Here is a 16,437-nt window from a genome sequence, read left to right as displayed (position 1 = left end):
TGAAAAGTTTGGGGCTTTGTTTTTGTTTGAGTTAGGTCTACTAAATCGGCAGTTCGTCAATTAAAAATTGTGAGCAAAGACAATCAAGCTTAAATGGGTATTATATAGCTGGAAAAGAGAATACATTGTTCTTGTTAACGATACATGTACATGATCTATTTCTGAATTAACAAACAGTGCATACCAATTTGAATTGTATATAGGCCTACTGATGAATTTTCATATACATGTGAATACTTTTTTTTCTTCTTTAAAAAGATATTCTTTCTTACAAGAGTTGTCTTTTATGCAAATTTTACTCAAACATTACCCATTATTACATGTACTATTTGTATTGAAATTTCTTGATGAATATTGTTATATATATGATTGATACAAAGAAAGCAAATTATCACCCATTGTCGCCTTTTTTGGTCATACGTGTCACTGGCACATACAGGTGTTACATTTGGTTTTGATTCAGGTTGCGTGAATGCGATGAGCATGCATTTGCCTGAGTTGGTACCTTACCTGATCGACTGCCTGTCTGAGAAGAAAGCCCTGGTACGGTCCATCACCTGCTGGACGCTCAGCCGCTACTCTCACTGGGTCATCAACCAGCCACACCATCTCTACTTCCAAAGACTCATGCAAGAGGTGAGTGTGTTCTTTAAAGCCCCACTGCACTACTGATAGCTACTTGTGCCCTCCATATATCAAATAATGCCTAAATGTGACTGTTGGTCCCCCATGATCCCCTTTTCTTATGTTAATTGAGAGCTGATTTGATGAGATACCGATAACCACCTGTGAGTGACCACACTGGGTGGTCTAATCCCTCCTGGCCAAACTAGTGCAGACGGGCTTTGAAAACATCAATTAGTGTCCATCGATTAGCGTTTGTGTCATGTCTTTGAATGTTGATCCTCAAAAGCAGAATCAACCCCCAACAACATTGCGTCAAAGGATAGTTTGCTTCCACTGCTATCATTAATGACTTTTTTAGTCTAGAGTCGTATGCATGTGTCAGTACAAAATTTATGATCTTTTCAACGAACAAGTACTGCCTGTTTTTTTAATATATTTATTTAAAAAGAACTTTCTATGGGCATTTAAGCTTTTTCCTATATAATGCGGTAGAACACTGCTGGGGAAAGATTAGCCTCTTGTCGATGCCCTCGCGCTGTTGGAGTCTCTAAATTCTGACGAGCGAAGCGAGTCAGAGAAACCGAGGCGCTTGCGCGGAGGGCCTCTTGACAAGTGATCTGAATTATATATTCATGAGACCCGATTTCCTACTGAATTATGCATGTCTAGACCGCAGCGATTGTGTGTGTGTACGTGTGTGTTCGGGATTGCCCAACTAGGCTAGTCTGCAAGCACAGACCCTAATTTGACACTTTATCAAAAAATCATTGTGCCTTGAGAGAAGCCTAGCCCAGCTATCTACTGGTACCTACTGGTTGTAACAATATAGGTCAGGAGCAGCTATAGTACGCGGCATATGGTAGTCTTATAGTGCACACTCTCTTTTACGACTGACCAGGCTTTGTGCTTGCAGACTACAACTAGGCGGCCAGTCTCGCTCTCACGGAAGGAATTCGCACAGAGCGGTAGATATTACGTCATAGTAGCTCTCTCTGATTGGATGACTTTCACCGAACTCTGCTGGGTCGGAATATTCGCCAAACAAAGTAAAACATAAGAAATTCAGATCACTTGTCAAGAGGCCCTCCGCGCAAGCGCCTCGGTTTCTCTGACTCGCTTCGCTCGTCAGAATTTAGAGACTCCAACAGCGCGAGGGCATCGACAAGAGGCTAGGGAAAGATAGGCTGCATAGCCCATTGTGGATTCCTAGAAGATTGAAGTATAATGCTCTTCACAGTTATGCATCTAATAAGATATGCATTAGCAAGTGTTTGTCAGTCACTTGTTACATGGACACCATTATCTCTCCCTCACTTGCATTTCATTAAACATTAAAAGAAAAAAAACACCCGCTGTAAATCATCGTATATCACCTCGGTGTATTGCATCTTACATCTTAATTATGTCATGTTATTTTACCGTTAATTCTTAAATCTATTCACATGTAACACCAGCAGACGTGGAGAACCTCATGACAGAATGGAAATTCTTTTAGGTAATCCTCAGGCGTCCGCTGGTGGCATTTTCACTGTCTTGTATCTCTTTCATGTTATATGCTCTGTGTTGTCATCTCTATTTTGTTTATACATGTACCTGAAAATCAATCAATAAATAAAATAGATAAAAAGAGTCTTTACATCGTTCATTATGTTTATCTTCTGGCAGCTTCTGAGGAGAATCTTGGACAGCAACAAGCGAGTGCAGGAGGCTGCGTGCAGTGCGTTTGCAACCCTGGAGGAAGAGGCATGCACGGAGCTGGTGCCATACCTACCCAACATCCTGGAGACATTGGTGTATGCATTCAGTAAATACCAGCACAAGAACCTGCTGATCCTCTATGATGCCATCGGCACTCTGGCGGACTCTGTAGGCCATCATCTCAACAAGGAGGTAGGCGTTGGTGTAGTCGATTGGGACGTTTTTTTTTTTTTTGGGGGGGGGAAGGGAGAACTAATTTTGTACTTTCAATGGTTGGCAGCTCTGGATAAGCCATTTCGGAGATAGCACTTGTACATATGACCCCTCAAATATCCACAGATCTTTTACACATGGAGATGTCCCACTTTGTGCATTTTAGAATTATCACTGCCAAAGTGATGGAGGTCCTTCAGGAATACCTTTAGTTTGCCCTCTTAAGAAGAATACTACAACCGGTGTATCATAGAATGTACTGCCAGTGCCTAAGTGAATAATGATTACGTAACTTTCATGAACATGAATGGAAAAATGCACATCCATGGTCTGTGATCATGAGAGCTTGTTCTGAGCTCTTTGTAACAAAGCCCATTCCACTGCTTCATGGTGTCAAATCAATTGATTCCTTGAAGCAATCTTGGTGCGTCCGCTAATCGCAATGTGGAACTCATTGAAAGGACGAAGACAAGGATCTGTTCCCACAGCTAGATGGTACTTGATATTTAAAAAAAAACTAATATCATTTCTGTGCTGTTGTCTCTCCACCCAGGAGCATATAGCAATCTTGATGCCACCTCTCATCGCCAAGTGGAACTCGTTGAAGGATGAAGACAAGGATCTGTTCCCTCTCCTAGAGTGTCTGTCATCAGTAGCCACAGCACTCCAGTCAGGTTTCCTGCCCTACAGCGAGCCTGTGTTCCAGAGATGTGTGTCCCTAACACAGAAGACGCTGGAACAAATCATGGTAGGTTATATCTCCATGTGAAGTAGCTGTTTAATCGATCATCATTGAGGATTTATAATGTCTTTGGTTTTGGATTTTTGTGATTATTGGATTTCTTTAATTATCAGGATTTGGAAATGTAATGAAAAAAATATTTCTGAAATGTTGTTTGGTACATTTTGCAGCTTAGTTATAACAGTTTTCATTTCTGTTACCATTTCATTCTTTATTAAAATGCTCATTTGATGAATAAATTAACATAATAAAGATTCATACAAAATAAAAGCCATTTTTTGTAAGTTAATAATCATTCGTAAACTAAGCATTTTCATATTTGAATTCAAATTTTGCAGACATGCTAAAATTTGGCTATATAAACTAGTGATGAGTCTCATTACTGCTAAAGCCCTATTAACTAAGATACAATGATTGGAATGTGAATACACCAATTGTAGTCTTGTTCGATTCATATGAACAACACATGCTTGCATAATATGCAGATGTGTGGTATATATGGACATGTTCTGCACTAAAGTTAACGTGGCCAAATCTTCACATTTTCCATACAGGCATCCAACGCCAACCCGGAGATTGAGCCTCCCGATAAGGACTTCATGATCGTAGCCCTGGACCTGTTGAGTGGACTGGCTGAAGGTCTAGAAGGCCACATATCACAGCATGTGGCTAACAGCAACATCATGGTCCTACTCTATCAATGTATGCAGGTAGGCTCAGGGACATCGAGGAAATATTCCATCACACTCAAAATACTCTGAAGTTATTGGTGATTTCGCCCTCTCTGCGATTTAATTGGATCCAAAGTAGCCATTAGAGTTCCCTTCTTTGGACCTTTTTAGTGTTAAATTGTGAAACAATTATAAAAAATAAGTTATAATACGTAATTTGTCCACTATTTCTTTTCCATTTTTGAGCTTACTGTTCAAATGAATGTAAGTTGAGTTCAAGTCTTAACACCCTTCTTTTTTGTCACTAAATAAGACTGTCACTCGAAGTAAGTAATACCTCTGGCATATGGCGGCTTCTTAAAGTGTACTTGTCTTAATCTTATTATCTATGTTTTATATCCCTCTAACAGGACAAGATGCCTGAGGTTAGGCAGAGTTCATTTGCTCTGCTTGGTGATCTTACTAAGGCTTGCTTTGAGCTGGTCAAACCATGCATCAGTAAGTCCAATTTTACTTATATCATCTCCTTCCATTGGGGTTTCTACTTTTTAATAATAATGATAACCTAGGCTTCTATAGCGTGTTTCATCTTTAGAGAACATAACAATAACAAGCAAATTATGAGGAAGTACAGTGATGTAATTAAATTTCAATGAAATACAATAATGCAGTTTAAATGACATCTGTTCTGCATGCTGCCGTGTCGAATTTTATCATTTAATTGAATGTCTTTAGATAGTATTTCATCTACGTTTAAATAAGGCTGTCCACATTGATATTTAATGAAGATGCAGTGGATTCAAGGAATGATGTAAAGTGATCATGCACTCTTTATTACCCAATTTCAATCTCACACTCCTGTCTTTTCTTTCTCGCCTCTTTTCTGCGTAGATGACTTTCTACCAATCCTGAGTCAGAATCTCAACCCAGAGTTCATCTCGGTTTGCAACAATGCAACCTGGGCTATAGGAGAAATCTCTATTCAGATGGGTAAGTCTGGGAAGATTGGTGAGTTGGTGTCAAGGTCTTGCAGTCTAATGTCTCATTCATATATGTCGCAGTAAACCATAGCAGGTGTTTTATGATGACATGAAGTGTAACACGCACATTTCTGTATCTTATAACACAGAGCTCATTGAATATGCGTAGGACCTTTGTTGCGGGCAGCTTCCATTCATTTATTCATTCGCACATTAAACAAAAAAATGCTTTGTTTTTTTGTGGTGGTTTACTGCTTCATTTCTGATTGAGCCGTAATGCTGACAGGCTATGAAAATAAAGCAGTCTTCCAGTGGCAGTACACACTTCTAATGCATCTGTTCTGTCTATGAAATGTAACATTTGTATTGAAGGTTGGTAGGCTATTTAATGACTAAGAAATTTTGGTCATCCAGTTTGTTGTGGCACAAGGGTGACTTTTATGTCATTATCCTTGGAACTCATGCACCCCCTCCCTCTTGAAGAAAGAAGAAAGAGAGAGTTAGACAGACAGACAGACAGATAGATAGAGGCAGAGAGAAACAGACAGAGATAGAGAGAAAGAGAGAGTAGAGAATGTATGATTTGATTATTCTTTCATAATCAATCAATGTAACATTTGGCAAATTGATTCTTATACCCCTGCAAATAATCAGCACACTTATTCATGTAAGCCAATGTTGAAAGTGAAACAAGTTTCTTTTTCATAATGATCAGGTCCTGCCATGGAGTCGTTCATTCCCGAGGTGTTGACACAGCTAACAGAGATCATCAACAGACCAAACACTCCCAAGACACTCCTAGAAAACACGGGTAAGTTAATTGTTCTACAGCATTCATAGGACACCTGTGTTAATATCTATCTATATATATATTCATATTTCCTACCTCTTCGGCTAAATCATACCGGGTATCCTTATAAGACCAAAGGTTTCACCTGAGTTGCATTTTGAAAAGTCAAGGAACATTTTTAAAACATTGAAACACATTTCTGGGTAGATTCATGTGGTGAGGTGAGGTGGGGTTGGATCTTAATATTTGTGTGGCAAAATCTTCCTAGATGTCGGTTTTTCCTAGCTGACCAGTTTGATATTTTTTAGGGCAAGTTATGAGCGGATCATATCAAAGAGGAATTGATTGCTCTTTGGTTATTTTTTTTCTGTCGAGTATTTGGCAACCCAGTTTCATGTTTATTCAGTGTTAATATCTGTTACATACATATATGCACCTTATTAGCTAGCTTATCTGTATTCAATTCAAAGATGTTGGAAATGTGTGCATATACAACTTAAAAACCCTTGTAAAATTTATTGCTTTCTAGTTTATATTTTAATACTTTTTGATGGAAATGTGCAATTTTGTGAGAAGTGTGACCTGCTCATTATGTGGAGTCGATGTACTGGTCCTCATTTAGTTTGTTCAATGCATCAATGATAATTGTTCTTCACTGCATGATTTTATTACATGTTTTCAGCAAGTTTGAAATGTTTTTTTTGTGTATATCTTACTGTAGTTAACTGTCAGTGAGAATTTATACAGAAATGATGATTAGATCAGATAAATTTGACTTTGTTAATCGCCAGTTTCATGTTTTTTAAGTTTCTACCTGGTTTCACTGTCTGATTTGATGCCCATTTTAGAATATGATTTTGATTATCCAATTTATATTTGGTGCGAGAGACGAAGGACTCAGTAACGTGCTAGTGGGAAGGTCACATTTAGAGTTTTGAGCAATAAATGTATCCACAAAAGAATTTCTCTTTTTAGTAAATATTAAAGGAAGGATTTAATTGCATTTTCAAAATGTTCCCTTTTCAATACAAAGGTGCTAGATGCACTGAATATGATTTCATACCCGGTTCGTTTTGAGAGAAATTTAATCTGAAATCACTTTACCTCATGGGCGAAGTTGAAATATAGAAACAGATAAGTTTTGCCTTTCGAATAGCTATTTCATCTTCAAAACAAAAAAAAAAGTTTTTATTTATGATAATGAATTATTTTTATTTAGCATTATGAACAGGCATGCACTTGTTTTTGTTTTCATTTTGAATGGATTTTGGTCATTCATTAACATATAAATGTCCCACTTTGTATTTTTTTTTACTTTGGAAAGAATTTTGAAAGAAGCATGAGTGGGATTAAAAACTGAATACAAAAAACAGAGAAATGAAGACTTAAGGAGGTGTATGCCCTTTGTCCCGATATTGAACGATTTTGTTTTGACATGTGATATTTTGTTAATGTCATTTTTCTCATTCTGTTAGTAATGTTGATTTATTATTTACCTTTTGTCCTCTTCCCATCCACCACTCTCCCTCTTTCTTTCTTTCTCCTCCCTCCCATTCTTGTTATATCTTCTCTCCCCCGTGCTGATTGGTCATCTGTACGTTGCCTGTGATGTCTTCGTCCAATCACAATGTAGCTATCACGATAGGGCGGCTTGGCTTGGTATGTCCTGCGGCAGTGGCCCCCATGCTTCCGCAGTTTATCCGACAGTGGTGTGTACTCACAGTCTCTCCTTCTTTAATAACTCCTTGTAGTGCATTTCAGATTATGGTATCCTTCAGATCCAAATTTTATTTTGAAATTCATTTGCTAGGTTCTATGTATAGTTTTGACATATTGGGCAGCCTCTTATTCATTCCAAACTAGACCATCTTCGAGAATGTTAAAATTCCAACAAGGGCATCTAGGTCCAAACTTGGTTATTCAGTTTAGTTTGTTCAGGAGAGAGTATTTAGCTGCCCTCCTTCAAGATTTTAAACCAATCAAATATTTCGGGTACCAAGATTAGCTGTCATTTTTCCCTCAAGCTTGAATCTCAAATATTTTCCAATGGTAATGATATGATTTTAAGACCAAAATTGGGTACCTAGCCATTGTGTGATCAGAACAATACCTTCTTTAATTTATTTGCGAAAATGTTAATCATTTCCATTTCTCCATTACATGGTTTTCTAACGGGCCAATCGTAAAGTCTTCTGGTATATTTAGTATCCATGATTATAATATAATAAGCTTTTTGAAACAATGTTATAGTTCATAGAATTAGCTTTGGACAAGCAAATTGAATTGCTTTCAGACATAAAATCTATCTTCCTTTGCATATACTCAAATTGTTTTGAGAATAATACTGTTATGGCAATTTACTTTTGTGATATGAATTGGTCATGAAATTGTTGTTTTTAAAATGGTTTGTGATTTGTGTAGTAGATAAATATTAGTTTGTTTTTACATATTTTATAGATATATATGTCGGCCATTTGTGTTGATTTAACGGCAGAATATGCATACATATTTATTGGTTCCAACTTACTTATAGACAGTAGTTAGGAAAAGCTCATAAAAAATAACTAAAACTTTGAAATATGTGGGGACTTTTGACATCGAACTTGAGTCATTTGTTCTCTGCGGTAAAAACTTATAAAGCCTCTGTGTCGTTAGTATATCTATCACTGATGTTAATCTGCATCATCTATGCATGAAATCTCAGCATTGTTGCACATGACTTTCTGCCAAGAAAATGTTGTTTTTATTATTTTTTATTTCTAACTTTGTTATGAATGCCTGACAAGTATTTCATGAGTAATTTGTGATTGTGATCACTATATTATCTCTAGTGAAAATAAACTTTATTCATAAAAAAAGAGAAAAAAGAAAAATTGTAATTCATATGATAGGTAATATTGCTCACTGAATGTCTTACTCAATTCATAGCGAACATAATAGACCAAATTATATTGCTTTAAAAAAAAAAATCATGGGAGAAATTACAAATATCTATACCCTTTTCTAAACACTGAAATAAAAATACATGTACTGCCATATATTCTGAATTTTGATGACCATGACAACTTTATGGCTATTACAACAATGGTTTGTGTAATGTAATAATTACAGGCCTATACAACCCATTGAATCATACATGAACACGTATGTACAGCAATATATTTACTTTCAACTGTAGGAAGATTCTTTCTGATTGATGTTTACATGGTGTAACCCCCTTTCTATTGCAGGTGTACATCGTTACGTAACATTCGTGATAACGAAGAGAAAGACTCAGCATTCCGAGGTATCTGTGCCATGATCGCCATCAACCCATCTGGCGTAGTGCAGGTAAATTGCAGCCTATTGTGTTCCTGTAGGCAAACATGTCAATATTCTCAATATTTTAGGTCGCGTAATGTAAACTTAGGTGGGCCTGGTTGCATAAAAGTCAACACTGATGGTAGCTTTGCCATCAATATTAACTACCATGCCAACATCACTGAAAGGCCAATCTAATCAAGGTTTCCACGGAAGTTACTTAAACTTAGTATTAATGGCAAAGTATCCATCACTACTAAGTTTTATGCAACGTCTTAGATAGTTGCTATTTAGGGCCCTGTCTTACAAAGACTTGTGATTGATCTGTGTTGTTTTGTGTGCCCCAATCAAGCGAAACCTAGTTATTCCTATCTCATTATTACGAAGTAGAAGTGTCGTGGTCGAGTAGATATGTCACAGGACTGTGGATCACAAGGTCTGCGGTTCGAGTCCCGCCACAGCACTAAGGTCCTTTGGCAAGACATTAATCTACATTTGCCACATTCGACCCAGGTGAGGTAAATTGGTACCTGGTAGGATTATTCCTTGAAATGCACTGTGCGCCGATAACGGCTGCCGGAGCTAAAGCTAGGGTAATAATTTCCAAAGCTCTTTGGAAGCGCATAGGGACGCCTTAATGTGATGTGCGCTACATAAGAACTGAATATTATTTTTACAGAGAGATGTGGTTGATATCAAGTTGTGATCTATTTGAATCAATCACATTGATTGATTCAATCACAGCTGAACATATACTGTTATACCTGTCGACTGAAGAAAAATGAAGCACTGTGTATCAATTCTTTTTCCTTTTCTTTTAATATGCAGGATTTCATCTTTTTCTGTGACGCAGTGGCATCGTGGCAGAACCCAAAGCCAAACTTGAAGGAGATGTTTGCCAAGGTAAGATTTGCGTTGAAATGAAAGCAAGATCAACAAAAATATGTCCTCTGGTTGTTCTAAGTAAGAATATTCCCGGTTGTTTAGCTTTTCTCAATTGAATTTCCATTATCTGAAAATTTAGTTATCTGTAAAACAGGTCAGCATTTCAAGAAACCATCACAAGTACAAGTTCACCGACATCCCATCGAAACATGTTTATTACAAGTATTCCACTGAATCAGCATGCCTGTGACTTGCCAAACATTTTCATCTGGATATACACTTGAAATGTTAAATTTTTAAGAAAAAAAGGCACGAGGCTATTGAAATTGCCTATAGTTGATGTTTTGAAAGTATATGATGCTCATTGTACAGAACTCTTTTTCTAATCCTCACAAACTGTGATTATTTATATATGTTTGTTTTGTAGATCTTACATGGGTTCAAGAACCAGGTTGGTGAAGAGCAATGGCAGCCATTCTCGGCTCAATTCCCACCTCCTCTCAGGCAGAGACTAGCCATGCAGTACAACCTTTAACATCAAAACATGGTACGTCTCATGTCAATCAGTGTAGTTATAATAATAACAATAATGGCTTCTTATATAGCCCACATGTCCGCCATGTTGTGACGCTCCTGGCGCTGCCTGATTATTACCCCGACTTTAGCTAGGTAGCCATTACGACGCTCTAGCATTTCAAGGAATTAATTCCTGCCAGGTACCCATTTTCATCACCTGGGTTGAGTGTGGCAAATGTAGATCAATGTCTTGCCAAAAGACATTAGTGCCGCGGCGGGACTCGTACCGCGAACCTTATGATCGACAGTCCGGTGACCTATCCACTCGACCACAACACCTTATTTATTCTCTTTTCTAATAGTAGTGCACAAAATTGATCAATTCAAGAAAATATAAATACCCTTACATTAGATTACTGTTCTGTTTCTCTATCTCTTTCTCTTTCCCTTTCTCTCTCTTTCACATATGCAGGATTTGCTCTAGATAGCAAGGAGGGTATATTCTGAAATTTGCTTTTAAACTTTGCTCCATCATGCAGAAAATTATGTAACCATTCACTTTGCCCAGGCTAGATTTTTCAAAAATTCGAATCGATTAATGAATATTTTATTAGCGTGTGGATGCAGTTCTAGCATATATTGTTTTGGAAATTTCTGTTTTTGTTTTGCAGAGCTATATAATGGGAATCCACCACCACAGGCCAAGGGAGGTCAACATACTCCTTGGAGGGTAGCGGGAGGGGCCATTCAGCGAGGGAGGGGCCAGGCAGCGAGGGAGGGCCACCAGCACCAGGGCTCAGGAGGGGTGACCACCACCACCTGTTAAGGGAGGGGCCAGAGGGTGCAACTCACATCAGCATGGGGGTAGGATTGATGTGGGCCTTGGTAGGGGAGGGTAAGCCAGGGGGAGCAAGCTGCGCCCGGGCTGTAGGGCAGGCAGGACAGCTCTCGACAACTCGTTAGAGCTTCGGAGCAAGGGGTGGGACGAGGAACGATAGATGGGGTATGATTTCATCTGAGAGAATCGCACCAACAAGTGGAAGACACCATGTGTGAGCAGATCGGCTATTCTTCTATTTATGAGATCACCATCATTATTTTTCTCTCAGATTCATCAACAATGTGTGATTATTCAGCAATGCTGTCGTCTAAAGCAAATTCTAATGATTATATCGCATATATCAGCATGTAATGCAGTGATAACTTCAACAGATGAAGCGTACGTACATGAAAAACATATATTTATCTATCACAAATTTCTTGCAGTGAGCTGAGATAAGTAAGAATGAATTATTTAGAACATCATGCGTTTGGTCAGTAATCATTGAAAACGTAATCTCTCTATTTCATTTCCATCACAGGCTTTACATGTATGTGTCGTCGTAGTAGTATACTGTGTTGGCAGTATTAAGCACTTACGTTAGGCAGTAGAGGATCGTATTTCAGTAAGGTTTATATATATCATATTGAGTTACTAATACTTCAGGGATTATATCCATTCGTATTGTGATGTCATAATATCTACAAGCAATTAGCACTTGGTTAATTGGACGTTGTCGTAGTTTCATTGGCTATTAGTTTTCAAAATACAACATGTAGAAATTACTGTAACATTTGCTTTAGAATGAAATTTATTTCCAGTACGATAAGACTCCATTTGTTCAATGTAGAGTTTAAGATAGTATATGGTGTGTTGGAGTTAATTGATATAAAACCAGCCTTAGTGTACATTTATAGACTTTGTAGTATCCATATTGTTGGCATCACCTTTGGTAAGCTATTCAGAAAGGCTAGTAAAAACTAGATATTTTTAGAGGTCTTGTGGTGTTGCAAAAATTCTCTTTGGTAAACTATTTTGCAAACATGTACACTTGCAGTGAAAACATATTTAATATACTCCATCTACTGAGAGTTCCTTATTGCATATCACCAAAATATATTTCCAGTTAAAGGCTTATGCTTTTTGTTTTGAATGCAGTGTGGAGAAGATTGGTATGTGACCCATTTTGCTACCATTAACATGTAGCTTGAATAACTATTATGGATATGTGGCCTGTGATTTGGTAGCTTATTCTACTGCATTTGCATTCTCAGTGTTATGTAGAATTGTGTTAAACCTTGATCGAGAGATATTACAGCATATCTTCCTGTGGCTCAGATTAGTTGTGATTTAAAAGTTATGATTGAACATCCATTGTTCTGTACGAGCTGCTTAAGTTAACAAAACATATCAGTCTGCAGTTTATGCTGTTTGATGTGGCAAGGGTATACAGAGTTACTTGTATTTCTTAAACTAATTCTTCTGTAGAAAGCATTATCATTTGCTCTCATTCGCTGTACTGAGAACAAGCAGTACACTTGTTTACGGAATTTTTAAATGGTCTTTAATGATACTCTAGCAAGTTTCTTCTTTAAATCTCTGGAATTTCTTCAACAGTTTTTGCTCCTTTTCATTTGTCTCTTTTGCTCAGTGTAACACAGCAATAATCTTGCATGATTTAGCATGGTCATTAAGAGTTAAATCGATGCATAAAATGTAGTTTCTTGAAAAAAATGCAATCTAGAAGTTGATGATTGTGAAGTGATTTCAGAAATATTTTACTATGTAAGTAGAGCTTCGGATAAGATCAGTTATTTATATGATACACTGCCTCTTGGTGATAAATCGGCTAGCAAGCACCCAATAATTCTGCTAGCACCATAAGTTGGAATGATCTGGCCTGTGTAAACGGCAAGTCTGCCTGAAATATACGAGATACAGAGAGAAGGCATTATGCATCGTTCAAATCATGTGAAATTCCCAATATAGTCGTACACGAAAGCATGGAAATTAAATCGTGATAGGTTACAAGTAACTGTTTTGCACTTTGAATTTAGAATTACGTATACATATATATCTGGCTCCTGTGCAGCCTAGCCTGTTGGTCGTTTTGGATGTCTTAAGTCACATCTGGATTTCCTAGTTATCGTAAGATGTACTTAGTTTCTAGTTTGCCTGTCACTTGATACAGTGTTGCCTGATGTTTACTGCATGTTGGATCGCATCCCTCAGAAACAAGCATGATGGACTTGAGTCCTTTTTCTCTTAAACCTATAGGTTTGTATGCGATAGGAGCATGATGGACGCATGTCCCTTTTCTTTCAAAAGTATGGTTATGTGTCTTTGTGAAGCATGCTGGTTGCATTGTTAAGTAAACTTAGCCGCTGTGGTTAAGATTTAATGTAGAATTTTTAAGGTAAGAATATCTTGTAAGCTTATTTCAGAGTTATTTTAGTGTTTAGAAGACCAAAGAGGATGAAAGAATTATTTTAGGATATTTTGTAAGATGGTTGAAAGTGTGTTGCTCGTCATTCCTTCGGACAAGGTAGCTGGACGATAAAGAACAGTCTTTTCCAGCTTCAGATTTTTCTTTCTTTTGTACCAATAATCGCAAAAACAGAAATAAAAAATGTGTGTAAAGGATTTACATTTTTCCACAACTGTGCTGAGCGCGTTGTGCCACCATTCATCGAATGAAAAAGTATGATTATGCCTATTATTGAGGAGGGGGTCCAAGTTGTTAAGAAAAATTGGACTAAAAAGTCTGATGTATCTGATGTATAAGTACTTCAAGTATTCCAGGTATAGTGTGTATTTAAGGATCGTAGGGTGATAAGGATGTATGTATTTTTTATTAAAAAGATGTTATCATTTGAAATGATAGGGCAACTCGTTAGCACAAAATAGTATTTGATGATGAGTGACTTTTAAGGATATACCTCTTTGTAACGTTGTAACTACTACGAATATAGCTGCATTTTTAACTATGAAGCATTAAGTTTGTAGGTATTCATATATGGTGGGGTGGTGTGAGGAATGCCGTGTATGTTGGGAATGAATGATCTTTATTGCATGTTGATGATTGTATGCAACTTTCAAAGAAATACTAGAATGCACGTATGCATGTGTCTTGCAAATGTCTTGGAAAAAATTTCAAGAAAAAATTCAAAAAATTGTGCGTATTTTGTAATTGTTAAGGATACCATAGCTGTTACATTCTTGAGGAGAATAAGAGTAATTGGGTGCTTATTTTATTATTTTCTTTTTTGGGTCGATGTTGCATCGGTCAATCGTCGGCTGTAATGAATACTGTGATGTTATATTTAAAATGCAAGGGCAATATTCACATGCAATATACATACTTAATGTGTGACAGTGTGCATTACTACTGCAGAAACTCTTGAAAAAAAAGTATTGTGTTGTGCAGAGTATGATGCACAAACGACCAGCTATTTCTTGTTTTTCAGTCTCAAAGGGTGGCTTTTCTTACTCCTCTCGGAAGCGGGAACCTGTCTATAATTGTCTCATTGTAGGGAACGGTGTAAGGGATTTAGTTATATCTTCCTATCTCTTACTATTTTATGTGTATGGGAAGCCCCATATTCTTAACAAGGTTCTGTAAATCATGGTTATTCAATCTATCCATCCTCAAAGAAAAAAGAAGAATAATCAGGAGATAATACATCCACTCTTCATGTGTCTGGAGAGGTCGGTTACCCAGACAGTCTATTTAAAACAGCAATTTGAAGAAGTTTACCTGTCATATTCCGCAAATTAAATTATGTTAGAGGATATAATAAAGGATGAATATTTATGATGGTTAATGCTATTTGATGTACACTATTTGTTATGTCCAAAGGCAAAAGTGACACCTTTATTTTTGGAAAGCGCCCAGATACAAGAACCCTATCATACCATCTGTAACATTCATGCCACGACCTTTCCCATCACTACTGCGTTAAGGCGGAAAAAAGAGAAGAGTTGTTCTGCACCATGTATGCCACTGTTCGACATGATGCACATGTTATGGGTATGAATATCTAGTATGTTGTTGATTCCTTGCGGTATTAAAGTGTATGGTAGTTATAAATGATCTTAAGGAATAGTATGTCTCTCGGACTATCTCCAAAAAGACCGCAACCCAAAGTTCCCAGCTCGGTTTTTTCCAATCTAATACTGGGTATGCATAGGGCCATGAATAATCTTGGAATGTGATTTTGTTCTTGTTAAAGGCATTCTATTCTACCGACACTTCTTCAGATTTAACGTATACTTCCATCTGCTGCTGACAACGTCCCAGTCAGTCGACAGCATTTTCAAAGCTGTGTTGGGTTGTTTGGTGTCATTTCAAATGCAAATTCTATTTTTACCAACTGTTTTCAGAACTCAACTAGAAGCTCCCTCCCTTCAAATAGAAAAAAAGAATAGAAAAAGAATCAGTTTTCACTTTAATCGCGTTTCCAGGCCACTCGTTATTGTAGTCGTACTACAGGGTTCCAAGACCAAAACCAGGATTAAATCCCGAGGCCGAGGTCAAGACTGAGCCATCAGTGTGGATCTCGTGCTGCCTTTCGTAGCACTGAAGCTTGATAGTCACAAAATGATTTAAAAGCCTGTAGCGTTGACAAGGCCTAGGATTCCATGGATTCCCCCTTCACTGCCCTTTTCTGATGTTTTAAGGACAGTTGGGTATGTCGCGATATATTAAGAAAGCCATTTTTGATGAATTCTTGACGGCTAAGGGACTTTGGGTTGCGACTCTAAGTGGATTAGTCTATGTTTATATGTATGGGGTTACACAGGGTACTAGTTGGAATCAGGATTGAAGAATTATTTAGGAATCTTATTGTAAGGTGCTAGGATTTATGTATTTTGAAATAAGAGTACAATAAGAGTTATATCATGTCATTGTATCGGGGCTTTCTATATGTATTTTTTTTTTTTTTTAATTGCCAGGTCTCTATTTGCCATGTAATTGCAGCTCTAAGATTTTTTTTTTTAAATTGTAATTTTTGTAATGGATTTTCGATTCTTTAGAGTTCTAGGAATGTCGGCAATAATCTTCAATTTTTTTGTTTTTGCATTTGCATTTGCATTTGAAAATTTGGGGCACTGTCTGTAACATTTTTTTTCTTAAACCTGCGAAAAATTCTAAGAAGTAAGAATTGTATTGAATTACATTTTAGTATGTATCA

General features: G+C 37.3%; 1 protein-coding gene across 2 annotated transcripts in view; it reads left to right on the top strand.

Annotated features, from left to right (window-relative positions):
- Positions 1–11,274, top strand: part of LOC590260 (transportin-1) — a 31,395-nt gene extending 20,121 nt beyond the window's left edge. Inside the window, exons 9-20 of one of the 2 annotated variants that reach the window (XM_030996347.1) lie at positions 440–636; positions 2,293–2,517; positions 3,092–3,286; positions 3,835–3,990; positions 4,362–4,449; positions 4,843–4,959; positions 5,647–5,742; positions 7,355–7,430; positions 8,952–9,051; positions 9,850–9,924; positions 10,334–10,453; positions 11,094–11,274. In XM_030996347.1, the coding sequence (XP_030852207.1) occupies positions 440–636; positions 2,293–2,517; positions 3,092–3,286; positions 3,835–3,990; positions 4,362–4,449; positions 4,843–4,959; positions 5,647–5,742; positions 7,355–7,430; positions 8,952–9,051; positions 9,850–9,924; positions 10,334–10,441 (1,433 nt within the window). In that variant the 3' untranslated portion in view covers positions 10,442–10,453; positions 11,094–11,274. The remainder of the gene's footprint in view (positions 1–439; positions 637–2,292; positions 2,518–3,091; positions 3,287–3,834; positions 3,991–4,361; positions 4,450–4,842; positions 4,960–5,646; positions 5,743–7,354; positions 7,431–8,951; positions 9,052–9,849; positions 9,925–10,333; positions 10,454–11,093) is intronic. The other variant, XM_030996345.1, reaches the window with a different exon arrangement.
- Positions 11,275–16,437: the final 5,163 nt, after the last annotated feature.

Source organism: Strongylocentrotus purpuratus, unplaced genomic scaffold (assembly GCF_000002235.5).
Source record: "Strongylocentrotus purpuratus isolate Spur 01 unplaced genomic scaffold, Spur_5.0 spur5_scaffold_3, whole genome shotgun sequence".
Taxonomy (NCBI): Eukaryota; Metazoa; Echinodermata; class Echinoidea; order Camarodonta; family Strongylocentrotidae; genus Strongylocentrotus; species Strongylocentrotus purpuratus.
This window is presented reverse-complemented; position numbering and strand designations above follow the sequence as displayed.